At 46.6% G+C, this 15,463-nt stretch overlaps 4 protein-coding genes across 5 annotated transcripts; 1 reads left to right on the forward strand and 3 right to left on the reverse strand.

Annotated features, from left to right (window-relative positions):
- Window positions 1-933: 933 nt before the first annotated feature.
- Window positions 934-3,023, forward strand: LOC100827071 (RNA exonuclease 4). 2 transcript variants are annotated; one of them, XM_010237572.3, is made up of 7 exons: window positions 934-1,030; window positions 1,384-1,535; window positions 1,623-1,753; window positions 1,844-2,016; window positions 2,101-2,310; window positions 2,440-2,520; window positions 2,614-3,021. In XM_010237572.3, exons 1-7 carry the CDS (start codon window positions 996-998, stop codon window positions 2,840-2,842), a joined length of 1,011 nt encoding a protein of 336 aa, XP_010235874.1. In that variant the 5' UTR covers window positions 934-995; the 3' UTR covers window positions 2,843-3,021. The 2 variants fall into 2 exon arrangements, with proteins under 2 accessions (XP_010235874.1, XP_010235873.1); XM_010237571.3 differs by having other exon boundaries at window positions 1,623-2,016; window positions 2,614-3,023.
- An 83-nt stretch (window positions 3,024-3,106) lies between these two features.
- Window positions 3,107-5,379, reverse strand: LOC100827381. The gene is made up of 2 exons (XM_003570159.4): window positions 4,645-5,379; window positions 3,107-3,646 (listed from the first exon to the last, which is right to left on the reverse strand). The coding sequence occupies exons 1-2, from the start codon at window positions 5,327-5,329 to the stop codon at window positions 3,300-3,302; spliced, it is 1,032 nt and encodes a 343-aa protein (XP_003570207.2). The 5' UTR covers window positions 5,330-5,379; the 3' UTR covers window positions 3,107-3,299.
- A 5,074-nt stretch (window positions 5,380-10,453) lies between these two features.
- LOC100827679 (histidinol-phosphate aminotransferase, chloroplastic) lies at window positions 10,454-13,366 on the reverse strand. The gene is made up of 9 exons (XM_003570160.4): window positions 13,038-13,366; window positions 12,708-12,791; window positions 12,298-12,452; window positions 12,118-12,215; window positions 11,895-12,003; window positions 11,636-11,793; window positions 11,387-11,529; window positions 11,157-11,297; window positions 10,454-10,927 (listed from the first exon to the last, which is right to left on the reverse strand). The coding sequence occupies exons 1-9, from the start codon at window positions 13,278-13,280 to the stop codon at window positions 10,793-10,795; spliced, it is 1,266 nt and encodes a 421-aa protein (XP_003570208.1). The 5' UTR covers window positions 13,281-13,366; the 3' UTR covers window positions 10,454-10,792.
- A 450-nt stretch (window positions 13,367-13,816) lies between these two features.
- Window positions 13,817-15,326, reverse strand: LOC100840231. The gene has a single exon (XM_003572817.4). It carries the CDS (start codon window positions 14,645-14,647, stop codon window positions 14,084-14,086), a length of 564 nt encoding a protein of 187 aa, XP_003572865.1. The 5' UTR covers window positions 14,648-15,326; the 3' UTR covers window positions 13,817-14,083.
- Window positions 15,327-15,463: the final 137 nt, after the last annotated feature.

The following is a 15,463-nucleotide window of genomic DNA, read 5'->3' on the forward strand; positions in this document are numbered from 1 at the left end:
CCTCCTTTTCGATTTTTTTTTGGCAAAACCGGATAATTTTAGTTTCTCTTCCGGTTTTGGATGGTTTTGACTCGTTTTACCTCCACGTGGAACGTTATTTCTAAGAATTTTCCATGTCGGATGCCACAATTTCTAGTCTAGGGGCCATTTTTGGGTGGAAGCTAATGCCGGAGGCATTAGCGTGGAAAATTTGGTGGGAGGGTGGGGGGACGGGCGCTCAACGTGGAGTCAAAACAGTTCAAAATCTGGAAGAATGACCAAAAGTATCTTGTTTTGTCAATGGAGGGACCAAATGTATACCATTTCTAGACTTTGCTGCCAATTTACGGTGGTCTATCAACTCTTTTATCGTGATCTATTGGGATACAATTGTGAAAATCTATCGATTGCGTATCCGCATGTTGTTATGTAGATTTACCGGTTATGAAGAGATAGCAGTTGCGGTTTGTCTAAATACATTTATGAAGATCTATCGATGGTGACCCACTAATAAAAACCGGTCCACCATGGCCGGATGCTAATGTTATACTGAGTACTTCTTTTTAGGATTTTGAGCCCTTTTTTTCAGATTTGTATGCTTTAACATTGCTCTCTGTGATAATGTCCACAAGCATTGATGATGCGTTTATTGACTTCATACGCTTTCATTGGTGAGATTATGAATCGTACCGTGAATTTAACACTGCAAAACAAGCATGCATGTCATATACTCCCTCGGTTTCGAATTAACTGTCGTGAATTTGTATAGTACGGAGGAGTATTTTTCTTTGTAGAAACTGTGTACTACTAACCTGGCTTACGATAAACTGCATGCAGCTGGTTTAATTATTCTTCAGAAGGTAACAATGACAGTATCGAGGCCTTTTCTCGTGAAGGTTCTACCTACGGACACTGCCTATAAATAGCCTCCCCACACCGTTCATCCTCGCCAACCTCGCGGTTTCAGAGTTCAGAGAGCTTGATCGATCGATCTATCCATAGGAATTTCAGGAGCGATGGACAGCAGGAGGGAGACCTCGGAGACCTTGAGGTAAGCATGCGCAAAGCTGATAAGAAATGACTGTCATTCTTGTATTGTGCTAATTTTGTGTGTCCCATGATAAAGAGAGATCTACTCATTAATCTAGCTTGTAAACCTTGAAACTCAAACCTAATACTCCGTATGAGATTTCTTTATTTTTTCCCTTCCAAACTAGCTGTCTCCGAGCTAGCTACACAAGGCTACATTTTTTTTTAATCTCTGCGAAGTGCTAAATAAACGGCCAGAACTGGCACCCATTTCTACTGCATTTGACCGATCGATGCTTGCCTTGTCCTGTAATTACATGTTAAATATCCTAATACGTGTGTGTGTGCATGTGTCCCCATGGATGGATATATCAGGAACAAGTGTGCGGCGTGCTTCAGGCAGTACAACAAGATGGAACATCTGGTGGAGCACATGAAGGTGTCGTATCACTCCGTCCACGAGCCCAGGTGCGGCGCCTGCGGGAAGCACTGCCGCTCCTTCGAGTCCCTCAGGGAGCACCTCATCGGTAAGCAAACAATTATCCACAAATGGATTAAGATTTTGTTAGACACATACTGCAAATTCTGATCTGTGCGTGTCTTGATGAATGAAGGGCCTTTGCCCAAGGTGGAGTGCGCGCGCGTCTTCGCCGCCCGGGGCTGCGGCATCTGCCTCAACATCTTCGACAGCCCGGCCACCGTCAGATATCACCGCCCCGCCTGCCAGTACTCCCGTGCGGCTCCGGTAATGCCTCCGTCGTTGTCGTCCATGAACTCTATATATTCAGTTTGCACGGAGGCTGATGCTTCTTTTCCTCCCCCTCTATTCTGTCAGATGCCTAAGGCTGGCTCAGCACGAGGACGCGCGGTCGCCATGGCCTGCAAGATGGTCGGAGGAGGAAGCGACGGCTCGCTGGACCTCTGCGCTAGACTGTGCATCATTGGGGAAGACGAGACCGTCATCTTCCAGACCTACGTGAAACCCACGGCGCCTGTCACCAACTACAGGTATAGCCTGATCGACATTGCCCTGGAATCCATCACTGGTTCTGCTTAATGGGCTGTTTGCTGAAATGATTTTCCTCGGTTCAGGTATGAGGTGACTGGAATAAGGCCGGAGTACCTGAGGGACGCAATGCCACTGAAGCTTGCCCAGAGGAGGGTCCAGGACATCCTGTGCAACGGGGAGCCGCTGTGGAAGATCCGGCCGAGGAGCTATGGAAGGGCAAGGGTCCTCGTTGGACATGGCGTGGACCAGGACCTTGAGCGCCTAGGGTTGGAGTACCCAGCATTCATGATCAGGTGAGCACCACAGCACAATTTTTTTTTGCTATGGCCCTAATTAAGATGTACTGGTAGATCTTTGCCGCTTTGCTTAGTGAGTTATGGTTCAGGGCCTACAGTTTTTTTTTTCAATCTCTGGATATGCAGGGACACTGCAAAGTATCCACCACTGATGAAAACCAGCAAGCTGAGCAATCCCCTAAAGTACCTTACACAAGCATATCTTGGGTATGTCACTCCCTACCCTGGGCTACACAATCTCTCTGCACCTTTGGTCATTTTCTTAATGCTGAAGAGATTGTCCGTCTATCCCATTTGCAGGTATGATGTGCACACTGGCGTTCAGGATCCGTACGAGGACTGCGTGGCAGCGATGAGACTATATATCAGGATGAGATCGCAAGCTCACCCGAGAGACTATGCCTCCGGTTCAGGGGAGGTGCAGAATAACTACCCGGCCTGGAGGCAGAGGGAGCTGGAGAGGATGAGCCCAGAAGAACTGCTGGCACTTTCAGGATCAGATTACTACTGCTGGTGCCTGGACCCCTAAACTGATGAGCTGAAGAGAACAAGGCAGGACCAATGGTGCTGGTTTTCTCATATTCCATCCATAATAATAATGATTACGTGTGTCTAATTATCTTTGGACTTATGTATGGTGGGATTGAGTATCATATCGGTGATCTAGAGTTGTATGAGTCTTTATTTAATAGCAACCATATATAGCAAGAGGATTTCTACTTTCCTTTATGCATATTGAAAACCACAAAATCAGTAGTTAGCCAAAAAAATGACAAAATCAGTGCAACAATTATACAACACACGGGCAAATAATCAGGCCTATAACATCATATTTAATGAGTTTACACTCTGTAGTCTGTACATGTTGTGAGACTATGTCAGTACTAAGGATACATTATGCAGCAGAATATCGTACCTGTGCAAATCAGCGATAATCGAGTGTGTGCACAACTGTCGAAATGCCTCACGAAGTTGCAGCCAAGTCGTCAAACTTTGGTGCCTGTTTTAGCATCTTCCTCTCGGACTTTATGGTTGATCTCTGCTGGCAAGTCTGCTGGCTTGATCTTTCCTTTGCCCTCCGACTGACTCCTGTTTAGCTTGATGAACTCAAGACATTGTCGAATGATTGTCAGCACGGTGAAATGCGTCCCAAAGTCGTTCCTGATGACAGGAGGGTGGAGGAGGTTGGGGCCATTGTTGCTCCATGTGTAGTTCTCAATGAAGTATACACAATCTGTTCTTGCCCTGAATGAAACCTCTCTTAGAAGCTCTTCAGCTTGCCTTATTGATCTCATGGCCTTTTTAAAAGTCAGCACAACGATCAGATTAAGCCCTGTTAACAGATGTTATGCGATAATTAGATTTGGATTTGTGACCAGATGTTAATTAAAAAGTAGTCAGGTAACAAAGTGCGTTGTAGATTTGAAACAAATAAAAAGAACACACAAAATCTTAATGTTGGTTGCAACATCCAACCTAAGATGATAATTGATAATTCTGGATAAAAAAGACTCATCTTCCATCACACTTAGGTCCCGACTAATCTTCCTGCCACAAAATCTCGCAGGAAGTATGCAAATGGATTATGGAAATTAGCATTTAGCAGAGCATCTATCTCTGATAAGTGATAACTGATGAAGTTCATATACAAAATCATCATGATACATACATGCAAACCTAAGAAAAATGCATTCCAAATCACTGCAAATCTCGGATCAAAGATAACAACACATGACAATTTTATGACATCATCAGATGGGTGATAGTTTTTTATTCTGATGTTTCTCCAGAAGAAACGACAAATTTCCAGATCACTGCACCAAATGACACTTACACCCTCCAACAAGGTTATCATCTGTCATCAGCATGCTATATGCTTGTACGCCCGGTTTACTGTTGATCAAAACACTAGTATATGAATGGCATAAATCTTCAATGTATATATTAGTTGACCTTTGAGTTGTTAATCACAAGCAATGATCAAAACTGAATTAAAGAGTGAGTGCAATAATATCATCAATTGCAGCTACATATGCAAAAAAACAACGTTAATTTGCCATGGCATGATACCTTTCTCTTTGATAATTTTACATGATACAGTTATTGACCTATTGTTGATCCGCAAGATGTACTGTAGTATGACTTACAGACACAGTATCTTCTAGCCCAATCTGCGACTGGATTCGTGGATTGAATGCTGCTATGTTATAGGCTGGGCTAGAGTCGCGAGCGGGGATTTCGCCACTAGTGGTGTGATTTCTCGGTCCCATATAAATAGTGCGACAAACAAGCCACGCGGCAAGTTCTAGAGCCTTCTAGAAGCCGACTAACCTTTCGCCCTGACGGCGGCCGAGATCTCCGGCAGGCGTTTGATGGCCGCGGTCCTCTCCTTCCCGGGCGCGTCGCAGCGCAGCACCAGCACCACGCACTCCGGGTTCCCTTCGCCGATCGCTCCGTCGATGTCTTTCCTCGTCAGCCTCGCGGCCTCGGGGAGCGGCGGCGCGTCCAGAAGCTCCACCACCGCCTCATCTGCCCCCATTTCTCCGTCCGTCCCCGCAACCACCGCCTTCACCAGCAGCCGCTTCCTGGTGCCGTCGGACCCGCCGCCCGGCGGGGACGCCTCCGCGCGCAGCAGCAGCGGACCCTCCTCGGCCGCGAGCGCGCGGCACGCCGTGTTCACCAGCGAGCTCTTCCCGTGGGCCCGGAACCCCGTGATCAGCACGGACGGCGCCGGGGCGTCGCCGCCGTCTCCCTGGCCGCCGTCCGCGCCGTCGCCGTCCTCGTCGCTGCTGGAGGTCAGGGCGGCGACGGCCTCGCGGATGTCCCGGCGGAGGGAGTAGACGGCGTCATCTCTCCGCAGGCGCGTCGCGGCGATGAGCGCCAATGCGCCGGCGGCGGCCGCGGCGGCGATCTTCAGGAGGAGGGGGAGCCGTGGTAGGCGCATCCCTCCGGGAGGAGAGAGGGGCCGATTTTCTAAACGACAGAATTTGTGAGGGGTTGTATTGGATAAAATCATGCATCGGTATTACGATTGCTGCGGTGTAGTATTCCGTAAACGGCACAATGCCATGTTTTTGGTGCGGGTTTGGAGAGAATAAAGTATCCCTTTTGGTGAAGCTGCATGACGAGCAAGAATGGAATATCAGCACGGTGAACATCGTCATCAGCACACAAACTTAACAATACCTATCAGGTGGTGACCAAGACCTTTTATAGAAGCTAAAACAGTACAGAACAAATTTTAATCGTTGATAATGACCTATTAGCTGTTAATCTTAGTTTAGGATAGAACAATTGCACCGTGGTCAAGCCAAATTGGGCAAATCTTCAGAGGAACACTAGACGGATTTCTCTCGAAGGTGGTTATGCTTTGCTTCTTTTCTTTTCAGAGGTATCTGTGCTGTTACTTCCTCACTCACGGTGAAATTCTCCCTCGCCCTGGAGAGTGGAGATAGGTTTTTTTTTTAAGGACACATGTACATAATTATGATATGTGCAACTACTCAGATTTATTTAACCTAAACAATGAAACCTTGGAATCGTTGACTTAGATATGAGAAAATTCAAATCAACTTAGAAATAAGGCATTTGTTAGCCTTTTCAATTTCAAATCAATCTAGAAATAGACACTATTAGCTTTTCTTTATGTTACACAATTTTCTTTTGCAAACTTACATGCCAACTTTTCACTGTTGGTGCTCCCTATCACTTAGGTTTAAAAGATGTTGGCAAGCACTAGACACTGTTTAAGTGTTTACAAGAAGCCCTTCAACAAGGATGATTGAATTGCGCTGCAAATGCACATGGTGGCACAAGGCAATGGTGCTAAGAGTGCACCTGTTGTTACAAGAATTTGCTCTAGTGCATGAATCTATGTCCAAAGTATTGCAATTGCACCATGTTCCAACGGAATTCAGAAAGTTTTCAGGTCGAGCTAATCCTCATGACAATTCAATCAATCATGAAGATAATGATTTTCATTCTAAAATGAAGCAAAAAAAAAAAGAGTCTCACGGTGGTACTTTCGACTTTTCCTGTACAACTAATAGCAAAACAGACCACACTTACCTATAGTTATATAGTTATAGGAAATGCAGCAGCCTGCATCCTTGGCGTTTTCTCTTCGCCTAGTGACATACTTCATCAATTGCAAAATATAAGGCACCATTGACTTTTCACGGCCCGCACAACTCTGATTATAATTACTTGATTATGTTTATAAAAGGGATGGCTATTTATAAGTCCCCTGTTTTTTAAGAAATGAGTTTTAAATATCAATCGACATTTCAAAGCCGTTGGATTAAGATCTGAGGGGTCATCCCCATTCTCTCATCTCTCACTTGCTATCGTTGGATTAAAATCAAATGGGTAACATGTCGATTGATCTGTAACAAAAAAAACGGACGACTTATTAATAGCAAAACCATGGGTGTGGCTATTTCTAAGTCGCCCTTTTTTTTAAGAAATGAACCTTAAATATCAGTCAACGTTTCAAATCCGTTGGATTAAGATCTGAGGGTCATCCTATTCTCTCATCTCTCATGCACTTGCTATCGTTGGATTAAAATCCAATGGCTAACATATCGATTGATCTCTAACTAGAAAAAGGGCGACTTATCAATAGCAAAACCTATTATAAAATTAGTACAAAAATATTTTATGTCATACAAGTATTTTGTAAGACAAATACAATAATATTAATCTCACCTGCTCGATTCATATTCTAATTTTCAAGAAAACAAGGCAGTTGAAAGAGTAGAAGCAAGGAATCCTATGGTTATCACATCGATGACAAAGTATTTTAGGAGACTGCCGAGCCAGGGGGGGGCGCGCGCGGGTTGTCCGTGCCGATCGTGGGCGAGCAGCGCGAATTAATCATCATCGAAATATCGGAGAAAATGCGAGGAGGGGGGCGGATGCTCATATAATCTTACGAAACAGTTCATCTTTAATAATGAGAGACAAATACGAAGTCGTCTGAATCGGTGATCTACGAGCACGCAGATAGTAAGGTAGTACTGCCCATCTGGCGCTGGGTCTTCTCTTCATGGGGCGGCAGTGAGGGCGGTGGCGCGGGGCAACGGTTCCCGCGATCTTGTAGCCCACGAATTTGTCGTGAACGAAAGCTTTACTGCAACGGTAGATCCGTTGCCTGTTGAAGCCGATGAGGGCCGTTACACCGGTAACGCAGTATTCCCTATCCCGGGCGTCGTCGGGGTGTTTCCGGCGGAGCCATTTGGGGCCGGCGCTGAGAGCCCGGGCGCACCCGGCTTCCACCATGGCTTTCCTGGGGTGGTTCGCCAGCAAGGGCTCCACGCTGCGGCCGAAGTACCGCAGCGCCCACGCCCTGGCGCCCTTCCCCCTCTTGAGCGCGCGCACGAGGCGCCGGAACCTGATGGCGTAGAGCGTGACGGCGTCGGACGACGTGGCGCTGGAACCCAGGAACGCCGACACGTACTTGTCCGCCGCCCGCCACCGGCCGCCGCGCAGCAGGCCGCGCACGTGCGGGTAGTCGAGCTTGATCCCGGACTCCTGCTCGAGCATGTGCGCCGTCGCCTTCAGGTCCCGTGACCTGAGGAACGCGTGCAGCCGACGCAGAACGATCCACTCTGACTGCCGATCCATTCTCTTTTGTACGAAGCTCTCCTGATGAAAATAGAGAAGGAGCGAGAGGTGGCTTGGTTTGTGAATTGTGATCAACGCAGCCAGCCTCGGGTGCTTTTATCCCGACTACACGTTCGTGCGCGCTTCGGTTTCGATTCCGATTTGGATTCTCATTCCGGCCTCATCCGAGACGAACTCCCGTGGGCAGGAACATGTGCGCTGGCCGGAGAACGAGAGCCTCCTCTGGCCCGACCGACTCCGCCGACTTGAGCACGGCCAGGACGGCGACCAGCACTGACAGTGATGGCTATGAAAGTTACCAGAGACCACGGGAAGACAGCATTGTAACCAGAAAGTTTTTTTTTTAATCCACAACCCGAGTAAGACAACAGAAGATATTTCTATTACCACTTGAAATTTTTCATCTTCAAATTTGATTCACACGATGTGAGAAGATAAAGAGGTGCTGCTATAGGAGTCTTATGTTTAAGCCAAAGGCTTAAATCTCGGTCGACAGCAAGCCGTTGGACCATTTCTATACGTTCACTCCGAATCTTAAAGCAACAACATAGTTAAGCAATCGACTAATCGCATACTAGAAATTAGATGACTTTATAGCAAACCCGAAGATAAAAACATGTCCAGCTATCTCTTTTTTTAATTTGTTTATGTGGGATTGAGCGTAGGACACCTTCGACGGTGAATATTTTTTGTAGAGGTAAATGCACACGCGGTCCTACTATTATTGAGCAGGTGTCAGTTGAGTTTTAAAATTATGAAATTGCACACTTAGGTTCTAACTTTATTTAAAGTGACGCACACGTGGTCCTAAACTGGTTTTTGCATGTTTGACCTTTCTACGTGGCAAGTTGATCCGGTACACGTCGGCAGGGAGGCCACATTCAAAAGCATATTCATTTCAATTTCAAAGGAGTTTCATTCATAAAACTTGTTTTGAATTCGAATGTGAAAAGTTTATGAATGAAACTCCTTTGAAATTGAAATGAAACTGCTTTTGAATTTGGATGTGAGAAGTTTATGAATGAAACTCCTTTGAAATTAAAATGAAACTGATTTTGAATTTGAATGTGAGAAGTTTATGAATGAAACTCCTTTGAAATTGAAATAAAATTGCTTTTGAATGTGGCCCCTTGTCGACATGTACTAGGTCAACTTGCCACGTAGGCGGGTCAAACGGGTCAGAAACAGCTTAGGACCTCACGTGCGCCACTTAAAATAAAATTAGGACATAAGTGTGTAATTTCATAATTTTAGAATTAAACTGACACCGGCTCGATAATAGTAGTATCGCGGGTGTATTCACCTCTTTTTTGTTAGCCAATTGTTTCAAGATCTAGTTCTAAATTCAATGTACTCCGGCCCGAGGGAGTAATAGAACTATAGCTTAGTTTGCAAAGTTTTATCTGTCGTGTTATATTGTGTTTTTCGCCCCCTTTGCATCTAAGGCCGGTGCTGTGGAGCAACGACAATCGACCTCACCCGACTACAGTGATGAAAGATAGAGGACTCTAGTCTTAGTATCATCGAATTCCCAGTAGGCAAATTATCTCAACCTGTTCGCACGGAAAACTAGAGATCGTCAAACTCTATCCTCGTCACAAGATCCGTGGGGAAGTCCTGGATACTACTGTGCGTAGATGCCTGGATACCACACCTGTTCAAAGTTTCTCGATCGGGATTAATGCAGATGAGAAGCTTAATTTTATCTTGCCACAAGCATCAATTCATCAAAGCCTAAAAAGGAGTACACTGTTGAGTACGTTCCGCAAAAATGAAAAGAAAAGAAGAGTACACTGTTGAGCACGCCCGTACTCACTCCCTGGGTCATACCGTCCACTGCACATAAGCAGTGCACTGTGCACTGTGTTCACGTCTCAGAAAAACAGATTCTATAAAATGATCCAATAAAAAGGTAGAATCTGTTTTTCTCTTCACGTCACAGTACTGTACGTCCATCAGGCGTTGGGTCTTCGGCGACCCCTGCCTGCCTATGAAGAGAAGACCCCTGCCTGAATTGTGATCGGCGCAGCCAGCCTCGGGACTCGGGTTGCTTTTATCGGCTCCCCACGTACGTGCGCGTTTCGGTTCTCGATGCCGATTTGGAGTCGTGTTCGGACTGAAAATTCCATCCAGGCTCTCCCGCAAGCGTACCGCGTACACCACCTCTGTCGTTCTCCTTTTCTGCTCCACCGACTTGGTCGTCCGAATTCCGGCCATCTTCGGTATCCTCTCGCGCCTCCCACCTCTCTCGGTGCCGCACAGTTGCCTTGCGCGCCGTTGGCTAGAACTTAGATGCGGTTCAGGACGCTGCCACGACCATGTGCTGCTCCAGCTGCTCAAGCCGTTTTAAGTGCAACCTGCTATATCAGCACAGGCTCCGGATCGATCTGGCCCTGGAGGGCTGGAGGAGCATTTTTAACGCGCAGCCGGCGCCCAAGGACTTGGATTATAGTCTCTTATACAAATCCATGTCATTTATTTTGGGACGGAGAGTAGAATTTTCAACTTCCTCATGGGCAACCAAACAAGTTAGTACTACTTACTATGCATAACGAATCACAAAGACTTAACACCAACAAGGAAATCAACTTCTACGACAGTCTTTCTCTGAACAATAACTTTGCTAAAATTGTATGGCCAAAAAGTCAGCAGTAAGTACTTAAGAGTAGACGTTTTATTGGAAACTAATTGATCCTAGTTGGTTTGGAATCTTACTGATTTGGATTGAAGCAATCTCTACTTCTTTTTTTGGAAGCTAATCTCTACCTGATAGACCGCACCTACTGTACACAAGCCTAGCAATGGGCACGCAGGTACTCGTGAAGTTCTTCAGTGTTTCCATCGAAGCGAGTTCTCATAGTTCAAGTGCCTTGAGTCCTTCCATTAGTGCATCAGTGTGCTCGGGCTTTCCAACTGAAATACGAATATACCCCTTCAGTTCCTTTTTGTCATAGTGGCGGATCATCACTCCCATCTTCGCAAGGTCTTCCTGCAAAAAAAAATTTCATAAACCATGTGAATGATATTGCACGTACTGTATTTTTTAATAAACTTGTTTTTTTTAAAGAAAATGAATGGCAATGACCTTGAACACACAGGTAACCAATCTTCAATTCTCACATTTTGTCACATCAAAATCACAATAAAAGTGGCTATACCATCTCAATGAAGCAGGGTACAAAATAGAAACATATACTGCAACAATAAGCAAAGCAAACCTTTATTTTCTTTGCATCTTTTCCTGATGTGACTTCACAGATAATGAAGTTTGCATGACTGGGAAATGGCTTCAGGAAAGGTACTCCTTTGAGAAGATTATACAACCTCTCCCTCTCCTGTAGTAGCAGATTCTTCACGCTCTTCAAGAATGGAAGGTCCAACAACATGGATTAGCCGAGTTCAAAATGTCACAAGGATGTTATAATTAAACCATTTGTGAAACACATACCTCCAAATAGGTGGGGTTTTGCAAGGCAGCACATGCGGAAACTTCTGCTGCCACAGAAACATTATAGGGCTGCTTGGCCCGCCATAAGTACTCAATAATGCTTAGAGGAAATGCTCCATAGCCCACACGAAGCCCAGCTAAACCTGTATCAATCATAACTTTGTGAAGAAATTCACTTCCCTTTTGATTCTTCTTCAAAAACACATAACCTTTTATACGCACTAAAACGACAGAACTAAAACCACACACCTGCTCGTTTGCTAAATGTTCGGAGGACAATCAAATTATCATGCTTCTTAACCCATGTCATCCTTGATTTTAGGCTTGAAAATTCAACATATGCTTCGTCTAGCACTACAAGTACCGGAAGGTCAAGGATCTTTAAAAGATCCTCATCATTGATTACACTGATAAAAAAATGTAACGGTTCAGTAAAATATTGCAATCTGAACGACCAACAAACAGATTGACACGACTTTGAGTGACAAAGTAAGTGACAATGATATACCTGCCATCTGGGTTGTTTGGAGATGTCAGAAATATGCATTTTGGCTTCTCCTGTTCAACCATTTTGACAATTTGTGCAATATCTAGGGAGAAATCAGGAAGTCTTGGAACTAAATCAAGGAAAGTTGAATGGGACGTCAAATCAGGTTCAGAAGAAGTGCATACACCAAATCAAGAAACCACAGATGGTTTAACAAATAAACAATGGAGAAAGAATTGGCTACCCTTGATCACAAGTGCAGCATTGACAGAAGCGTCAAACTCATACATGGTAAAAGTTGGAGGGCAATCTATAATTTTGTCACCTGGTTCAAGTACACATCTGCACCATTCATGAAATACACGATTACTCAACTTTGAGATGATCTCAACAAAACAAGGTAGAAAACGAGATGCAATCTAACCTCATAATTAAATCAATTAGCTCATCGGCACCACAACCAACAAGTATGTACTCAGGTTCAAGGCCAGAATCTTCAGCGAGGGAAGCACGCAAGTGACGGCTTTCAGGATCAGGGTACACATAAGGGAATTTTAAATTTCCTAATGCTGTGGCTACCTGTAAAGATATAGGTATCCGTTAAGTGGACAAAGAGAATGGATGGATCGTCCACAATGAGAGTTGGTGCTTATTTTTGCTTTATATAGATATGTCATTTTGTCTTACAAGCTCAAAGGATATCTGATACAAGTAATAATACTATTTTGAATTGGATTTTAGCGTTGCTAGTTAACCAAAGTAGCAATGTTGCTGCTGTCCTTGTCCAAGAAATGCGTTGTTTAGTAGTTAGATATGGGGATTGCAAGTACTCACCTCCGGCGGTGGACCATAAGGATTCTCATTCGCATCCAACTTGATTATGTCCTCTGGTTTACGCCCAAGCCGAGCAGATAGCACCTAACAAGAGTTCCCAATTTCAAAGTGGCAAAACAACATCCAGGCATTACAATTTACAACTTCAAAGCTGCAGCTAGTAAGCTAAGACACAACAGGAGCTTGTTTTCACGCATTTCGTTCTCAAAGCACAAGTACCTCGCCACGAGGCATTTCCACGAGCACCTCGCGAGCGCGGCGAAAAGTGTAGATTTTCCACGCTCTATATTACAGTACAGGGGAGTGTAAGAGTTGGACGGGCAGAGATACCTCGAAGGGCAAGATGGGCTGGTAGGGGGCGAGGCTCCTGAGGTGGTGCCGGATGAAGGAGTCGCCGCTCGGCCGCGGCTTCGTCTCAGCCACCGCCGCCGCGGCGGGCTCCTCCACTGGAGCTGCCGACGCCATGGGCCGGAAGGACACCGTCGCCGACTGGCGGAGGCGCCGCCGCTCGCCCGTAAATCGGGGAACGGCCGGTGACGGGTTTCTGGTGCGGGCTCGGATGACACAATCCATCGACGGATCGATGGCGACACCAGCTGGGGAGAAGCGTTTTGGGAGTTGGTGCCACGGACGGCCGGACGGGGAAAGACAGGTGGCGTTTCGGCCACGAGAGGAGACACGACAAGTAGTGCGGCTGGACCGCTGGACGCCTTTGCCTGAGGTCACCCCCGCTTTGAGATTCGTGTTGGACCGTTGCGCGCTCCGGTTCTGCCGCGTTTGCTTTTAGAACGCGGTGGAGATCATCAGGCGTGCAAGATTTCGGTTGCCCTGATTTGGACTTTGGAGTCGTGTATACTTCTCGTCTCGTGCGTGCAGCTGACGAGCAAGAACTAATCATCAGCTTGGAAGGTTGTCAGTTTCTCAGGATCCACACACGGCAGATTATATTGGCCGACACCGACCGCAGCAACGGCGTGTGCAGAGTACTAGAACTGGGTAGCCGCGCTGTGTTTCACGACGGCGTCCGGGAGATGGGATTTCGATTCGATCCATCTCGGATTTCTCGGGGCACATCCAATGAAAAACAACAACACGCGCACCGAGTCGTGGAACCAAGACGTACCATTCCTATTCATAGATCCGGACGACCGCTGTTCTGCGTATTTTCTGCAGTGAATTTACCTATGCACTGCTCTTCAGGTTATTCATCGTTCTTTGATATATACACTACAAATGTACAATACAGTTGTTTGTATTTACAGTGAGATCAGTGCACTAACCAAACGGATCGATGTAGCTACTCTTGATAAAAAACCTCGACTGGAAAGTACAGCCCTCATTTAGCAACTGCCGCTCGAATTAAACCGCCGTGTCGCCTAGTCATGGACTCTCTCCAGGACTACAGGCAACCTCAAGCCCGCATACATCTGATCCTCCGCGGACACCGGATCCCCCTGCTCCGTCCGGCCCCAGAAGCTCCCGAACCAGAAGAGCCCTTCCTGCTCCACGAGCGCCTCCCACACGCCGTCGTGGTAACTGTTATCGACGGCGAAGCATCTTTGCTTCCAACGGCCATCGCCGTCCATGGCGAAGCATCCCTCCTTCCAGCCATCGCTGTCGCTGTCGCTGCACTCCGTTCCATTGATCCCGAACGGGCCTCCAAAATCCCCGTCCAGTAGTTCCTCCAGGTGCTTCATGCCATTGCCATCCGACGAGACCGTGCCGAGGCCCCTCGTCTTCGCCCCGGCTCGCCTCCTGTGGCGGTGGCGCCACCTCCTCAGGATGATCCTCTTGGACTTGACCACCACCTTCCTGGGCAGCCTGACGAAGAGGAACACGGTGATCTGCAGCACGAGGCACGGGCAGCAGCAGCACACCACCAGGCAGTCCATGGCCACCAGGCCGGTCTCCGCCGCGCACGAAGACGACGACGACGACATCGGCGGACGGACAGCACTGCCGAAGCCGGAGGCAGCAGAGACGACGGAGAGGCAGGAGGAGAGAAAGCGGATCAGCTGGCCTGGGCATGGAGGAACGAACAGCTAGAACCTGGCTACTTAGCTAGCCTAACTGCAGGGCTTGCTTGGAAGAGTGAGGTAGAGGTTTAGGTTGCTTGGGCCGATCATGTGACTTGACGGATCGATCTCGTTGATCCTTCCAAGCCAACTCGCCCCGCTTAATAGGGGGGAAGCTAGAGCTAGGTGTTTCTTGTACTGAAGTTTGGTCTACGCATCAAGGCACGCACGCGTCAGGGGGCTCAGGCAACCACACGTATTTTGTGAGTGCATCACGTGATGTTATGGCCGTTTTTGTTGTTTAGGCGATTTTTTTTTTGCGATGAATTAGTTAACTGAAATTTGTGTTCGGTCAATTAGCTAACCGATTTGCGCGTACAAGACACGAGTAGTACACATGTAACGTGGAACCAAAAGGGTGCGGTTTCGGAGCTACTCTTGGACGGTTGGACTACTGCGAATGGCAAGGAACCAACATAGAAGATGAGAAATGTCATTGTTTCATCAGTCAGCTAGGAGCAGAAGTTAACAAATTTGCCGCTTTTCAGATGAGCCAATATTATAGGACATCATCAAAGCACATTGCGTGCTAATTGCGACCATTACGTTTATGCTCATGCAGAAAACATATAAAGCTTTTTCAAGTGTAAAGTCTGGTGATAGATTGAACCACAGATATGATCCGTATCTGATACATCTGGACAGCCTCATAAAAAAGCTCATGATGCCATGGGAAAATGC

The sequence above is a fragment of the Brachypodium distachyon genome, chromosome 3, assembly GCF_000005505.3.
Source record: "Brachypodium distachyon strain Bd21 chromosome 3, Brachypodium_distachyon_v3.0, whole genome shotgun sequence".
NCBI lineage: Eukaryota > Viridiplantae > Streptophyta > Magnoliopsida > Poales > Poaceae > Brachypodium > Brachypodium distachyon.